The 5,838-nt window shown below is 27.8% G+C and overlaps 2 protein-coding genes across 2 annotated transcripts; one reads left to right on the forward strand and one right to left on the reverse strand.

The window, feature by feature from the left end:
• The first annotated feature begins 239 nt into the window (after positions 1–239).
• On the forward strand, positions 240–1,103 carry LOC123011358 (inactive protein tyrosine kinase pTKL-like). The gene is made up of 3 exons (XM_044408751.1): positions 240–374; positions 430–707; positions 890–1,103. Exons 2-3 carry the CDS (start codon positions 430–432, stop codon positions 1,032–1,034), a joined length of 423 nt encoding a protein of 140 aa, XP_044264686.1. The 5' UTR covers positions 240–374; the 3' UTR covers positions 1,035–1,103.
• Positions 1,104–1,853: 750 nt separating this feature from the next.
• Positions 1,854–3,117, reverse strand: LOC123011480 (tetraspanin-9-like). Its single transcript, XM_044408927.1, has 5 exons — positions 3,073–3,117; positions 2,843–3,025; positions 2,620–2,793; positions 2,368–2,568; positions 1,854–1,967 (listed from the first exon to the last, which is right to left on the reverse strand). The coding sequence occupies exons 1-5, from the start codon at positions 3,109–3,111 to the stop codon at positions 1,878–1,880; spliced, it is 687 nt and encodes a 228-aa protein (XP_044264862.1). The 5' UTR covers positions 3,112–3,117; the 3' UTR covers positions 1,854–1,877.
• Between the last annotated feature and the right edge of the window lie 2,721 nt (positions 3,118–5,838).

The following is a 5,838-nucleotide window of genomic DNA, read 5'->3' on the forward strand; positions in this document are numbered from 1 at the left end:
GGGGTGTTAAACACAAAAAAATTAATGTTAAAAAAGTATTTTATCGTTTTTATCCATCGTATCACTTTTTAGACACAAATTGGAGGTTTGATATACAAAGAGTAACTGAAGACTTGTAAAGGTTTAATTTATTTATTAGAAATTCTAAATATTTTGAATTTTCAAAAATAGATAAATTGCATGCAGAAGAGTTGCCTGCTAAAATCGAGTTCAAGAAACCTTTATGACCATGCCGTTGTATGTTGCACTAGCACACCGAGAGATGGCGCGAAGTTAAATGTCAAAATAAAGTCGCTGTCTGTCAACCTGATAACCAACGTTGTCACTGTTGTATTCATCTTATCACAAGTTTTTCGAATAAAACAAAAAGCAAGGTATGTACCTTTTTTGTTAATGTTTTTAGGTAAATGTCTTTTGTCTTTCCAATAGATGGTGAGATTAAAACGGTGCTCCGAGATGAGTGTATTGAAAAATATAAGTATGAGGATGGAAGGCTTGCCAGAGACAGAAGTGTGGGTCGCACTAATGAAGACGGCCGTTTCATTTAATTCCTTAAATTCGTTCTACGACGGATTCTATTACAAGAATGATATTGGGATCAACAACATCAGTAGAAACCAGTTAAGCCTTCGAGTAAGTGGAGGCAGAAATGTATTGTTAAAATTCGGTTCTCCAGGGACAATGGAGGAATTTTGCAAAAGTATCAAGTAAGAACAATTTCTCTATTTAATTTATAACAGTTATAAGGTGTCTAACAAACCACAAGGAAAAAAATATCTATTAAATAAAATGGGTGTGAATTTAAAGTAGCACTATAGTATTAAAAATAACATCTTGCGCTTGTTATAACCCACACAATACCTACAATACAAACTGTATTTTTTTGCAGTTACATAGAAGGGATTGATGCCCCATGTCCTTCTCCAGTCTCATCGCCCACACCATCGCCACCAGAAAGCACGCCCTCTCTATCTCCACTATCGTCGCCCACACCATCGCCACCAGAAAGCACGCCCTCTCTATCTCAACCATAAAGCTCATCATGAACAAAATAATAGATAAATATTAGGTTATTACTTTTGAATAAATATTTAAAAAAAGTTTGTTGGAATTTTATTATTATAGAGGAATCACGATAAAAAACGTTTCGCTGAAGTGACCTAATAGAAAAAATGTGCTGAACAAGCCCATATGGTTTTGCTTTTTTAAAAATACCTTCGAAAACAAAGTCAAAATGCTTAAAAAAACAAARTGTTCTGAAGGGGGCTTCTAACTATGGTGTTTTCACGATTTTTTCTGCTTTTCTGCTTGCCCTTGAAAATCGGGGGTATTTTCACGATTTTTTTTTGCTTTTTTTGTTTACCCTTGAAAATCGGGGGTGTTTTCTATTTATCCTTGAAAATCGGGGTGTTTTTGTGCTTTTTTTAGATTACCTTGAAAACCGGGCTATTTTGCTTAATATTTTTACTTTTTTTAGATTACCTTGAAAATCRGGTTATTTTGCTTGATATTTTTTTACTTTTTTTAACTACCTGGAAAATCAGGGTGTTTTGCTTGGTATTTTTAGCTTTTTTAACTACATTGAAAATCATGGTGTGAGGTGTGCCTGATTTTCGCAATATTTTCTGCTTTTCTATTTACCCTTGAAAATCCGGTCATTTTCGCAATATTTTCTGCTTTTCTATTTGTCCTTGAAAATTGGGTCATTTTGCTTGAAATATTTACTTTTTTTAGATTACCTTGAAAACCGGGCTATTTTGCTTAATATTTTTACTTTTTTTAACTACCTGGAAAATCGGGGTATTTTACCTTAAAAAATGAGGTGTGCATAGGGGCCCTCCTTGTAGTTACTCTTAATGATTATAATTTTTATTGAATTACATAACCGAATTTGAATAACGATTTAAATTTTCTGCATTGTTCTTTATATTTGATGCTGTACAAAAAGTCCAGAGAGCAAGAAAAAACTGAAACAATTAATTTAATATTTATACAGAGTGGTTATAAATGATTTTCATCCAGCCAGCTTTGGAATTTTTTTGCATGTAACTTTATTTGTGCCGCTTTACTTTTTTGAAAGCTCTGGTTCTGTCATTAATGTCACTTATTATTTAATAATAAATTGTTGTTAATTAAACTTTTATTGTTTCAACTAATTTCCAATAATAATAATAAGTTTATTTTCGAAGTGGACGCTTAGTAAACGGCGATTTTTTAATTATGACTTAAAATAAGTACCTAGGTACCCCTATTTTCGTAAAGCTGCATTTTTTATTTTACATGGAAAATTCACAGCTGGCTAGATGAAAATCATTTATAATCACTTTGTAGCATAAAAGTAATTACTAAAAATAAAAGATAAAATACCTCAAAAATTGCAAATATTGTTGCAAAAGTACCACAAGCTTTTAAAGGAACTTGAAGTACTCGAATCGCAGCACTTTTACAGTCTTCCCTTGAAGATTTATTTTTTTCACACTTTTCCTTCATTTTTTTGTAAGGGCAGCAACTTTTAGGAAGTGGGTCTTTCCAATTGTAAGTAATATTACCAAAACCACAACACTGCCACTAAATGTATTTTTTATATTTATTCTTTATTAATTTGATGTGAAACCGAACCTCATATTGTATTCGTTCTACTTCGTCTTTATTCGAAGATGTTCCATTATGGTAATTCTCAAATTTGGAAGCTAATTCACCGTTTATAAATTCAGTCATTCCTATTACTTCTAAAAAAGATAGAATACTCATGATCATTTGGAGAATATGCGAGAACAGCAGTAAAATTCCGTACTAAAATATTTTCATTAAAAAAATTATTTTAGCCAAATAGTAGACTTACCATAATAAGAAGAAATTTTCTGTCACGCATAGAAGCTGCCCCACCTATTAAAACAGTCACAAAAAGCAAACATCCTGTACCTATTACAATGTATCCTACATTGAATGCTTGGGTCAAACCAGTAATGTATGAAATTCGACACAAATGTAAAATTCCAATGACCAACAAAACAGTTGCAAGTATCTAAATTTGTCATTTAATGTATGAAAATAATCTCATTATTCACTCACCCCAAGAGCCACGTTAATAACAATTAAAACGAACCTCATGTAGAAAAAAACTGAGAGCAAAATGAGTTTTGTCAAAATGACACTAAAAAATTGGTTCAACCATTGTTTCATGAATATTATACTTAGACACGCATTTCCACTTCTGGTAATAATTGTTATTGATAAGTGATGCTTTGATGCTTGCTTCATTAGTGGTTGTTGTGGGTTTGCATATGATTTACTAATACATACCACAATAGTCGTGTTTGAATTTTATTCTAAATAAGACTATCTTATTATGAAATACGATGCTTTAGGGAGTTTATTAAATTAATTAAGGGCTGGAAATGAAATGCGGAATAACTTGTAGGTTTAGAAAGCTAAATTTTGCTAAACACAAAAAATGTTTGAAGTTTTCTTTGTTAACATCAAAAAATTAAAGAATTTAAAAAAATAAAAATATTAGGGGAAAATGAAATTACGAAATGAAGGAATTAAAAAAAAGTGTTAAAAATCGTCTTAAAAATAAACAAAAAGATTTGTTAAACTCTAAATTTATCAAAATTCTAAAAATATTTGGGTGAGTTTTTAATTATTGTCTTTTGTCCAAAAATTTTATTTTGAAATATCGTTATGTTCTAAAGAAAACACTACYTTTTTGATAATGTTTGTTATTAAAATAAAAAAACAATATAGAAACATATAAAAAATATTCGTTAAAGTTAAATAATTTTTTATTTTAGAGAATAATACTAAATATTTTGATCTTGTATAACAAAAATTGTCCTTAAAATTTTCGATATAGCGAGGTTTTACGGTTTTCCTGTAGCTAAATATAAAATTAGAAATTTTGGAAAATTAATGAAGGAGCGAAAAGCAGGACTTTCAGAACCAAATATTATAAATTTTAAAGGTGAAAAAAATAATGCTGTAGCTGCTATCATAGAATTCTAAAGTTAGTAACATTATTGCTTTTTTAATTTTTTTAAACTATTTTTTTTTAATTTGTTTAGTCATTTTTACTTTTTTTAAATTAAATTTGAAATATTTCATATTTATAGAATGAATTATACAAATTTTTAAGTAAAAAAACTATGCATTGTTGAGACAAGTAATAGTTATTTATTCGACGAGTTTGAGTGTAAATCGGACGCTTTATTTCACGAGTGGTTTATCATCCACGAGGTGGAATAAATTAACCAATTTACACTCAAACGAGTTGAATACAACATTTTATTCTTTGAATTAGACTCAACAAGGCTTAAAATTGCTTTAAATCTGTTAAAAATAATCTCACATTTCGTATTGAGAAATGCCAAACAGTTGGCAAAACGTCCTTATACGGGAGAAAAACCGTTAATTTTGACAGTGTCAAAAAATTAAATATTTTTTTTTTGAGAAAATGTAAAGTTTTTGTCTGCTACCTACAGTGTACGTAGTAAAAGAAAATTGTAAAAAATTTAAGTTTTCAAATAATTTTTGTAAATTTTGTGATTTTTTTATTCACAATAAAATAACTTAAAAATAAAATTGAAATAAACATGAAAAATGAAAAATCACCAATAATTTTGAAAATTTGTATAGGGGCCTAGATGTTAATTCTACAACAACTGTTTTTAATAACTTTTTGTCGTATTTGCCATATAAAATGGGATACTCAATTTTGCAAAACTAAAATATTATGTTAGAAATTTAAGTCTTTAACTAAGCAGGGCTGAATCCCAAAAAATAAAAATTTCAATAAAAAAAATTGTATCTTTTACAAGAATCGTTTCACCTATGCGTGGACACACTGTATATTATTTAAGTTGCATACAATATTTTAGAATAAATTAAATAAATGTATTTTACACATTTTATTACATTTCGAAACTCGCAGTTCCAGCCTATTTAAACCCCTTAATTTTAATTTTTCTTGGCATCATTTAAGAAATACCTTTTCATAAATATCTTAAAACTTAAATGTTGCATTGTTGCAATGGGTGTCTGAGTTATTAATTATTGTCTTTTTTCCAAAAATTTATATCTTTAAATATCGTTATGTTTTAAAGAAAACACTACTTTTTTGATAATGTTTGTTATTAAAATAAAAAACAATCCAGAAACATATAAAAAATATTCGTAAATAAGTTAAATAATTTTTAATTTTAGAGAATAATACTAAATATTTTGATCTTGTATAACGAAAATCGTCTATAAACTATTGATCCTTAAAATTTTCGATGTTGCGAGTTTTTACGGTTTTCCTGTAGCTAAATAAAAAATTAGAAAATTTGGGAAATTAAAAGAGCAAAAAGACGACTTTCAGAACAAAATTTTATAAATTTAAAGGTGAAAAATAAGTTTTACATAAAATCCTAAAAATAAAGAACGTAATAATATTTTCATAGAGTTAACAAAATATGTCAAAATTTATTTATTTTTCCTCTTTTATGTCCCAGAAATAATGCTGTAGGTGTTTTCATAGTATTCGAAAGTTATTAATATTATTATTTTTCTACTTTCTTTAAACAATTTTTTTTCATATCTGTTAATGCATTTTTACTTTTCTGAAATTCAATTTTGGAATATTTCATACATATTGAATTAATTATACAAATTTCAGAGTAAAAAAACTACGGTTTTCCTGTAGCTAAATAAAAAATTAGAAAATTTGGCAAATTAAAAGAGCGAAAAGCACGACTTTCAGAACAAAATTTTATAAATTTTAAAGGTGAAAAATAAGTTTTACAAAAATATTCTAAAAATAAAGAACGTAATAATATTTTCATAGAGTTAACAAAATAT

This window comes from Tribolium madens, unplaced genomic scaffold (genome assembly GCF_015345945.1).
Source record: "Tribolium madens isolate multiple individuals breed KSU strain unplaced genomic scaffold, Tmad_KSU_1.1 Scaffold_91;HRSCAF=231;Tcas5.2_LG7, whole genome shotgun sequence".
Taxonomy (NCBI): Eukaryota; Metazoa; Arthropoda; class Insecta; order Coleoptera; family Tenebrionidae; genus Tribolium; species Tribolium madens.

Bases quoted from the DNA above. Each gene is read 5' to 3' on its own strand.
- LOC123011358 (XM_044408751.1), top strand. From the start codon at position 430: ATGGTGAGATTAAAACGGTGCTCCGAGATGAGTGTATTGAAAAATATA. The intron at 708-889 runs GTAAGAACAATT...ATTTTTTTGCAG, and splicing joins GAATTTTGCAAAAGTATCAA to TTACATAGAAGGGATTGATG.
- LOC123011480 (XM_044408927.1), bottom strand. From the start codon at position 3,111: ATGAGGTTCGTTTTAATTGTTATTAACGTGGCTCTTGGG. The intron at 2,569-2,619 runs GTTCGGTTTCAC...AAATACATTTAG, and splicing joins TAGAACGAATACAATATGAG to TGGCAGTGTTGTGGTTTTGG. The intron at 1,968-2,367 runs GTATTTTATCTT...TAATTGTTTCAG, and splicing joins CAATATTTGCAATTTTTGAG to TTTTTTCTTGCTCTCTGGAC.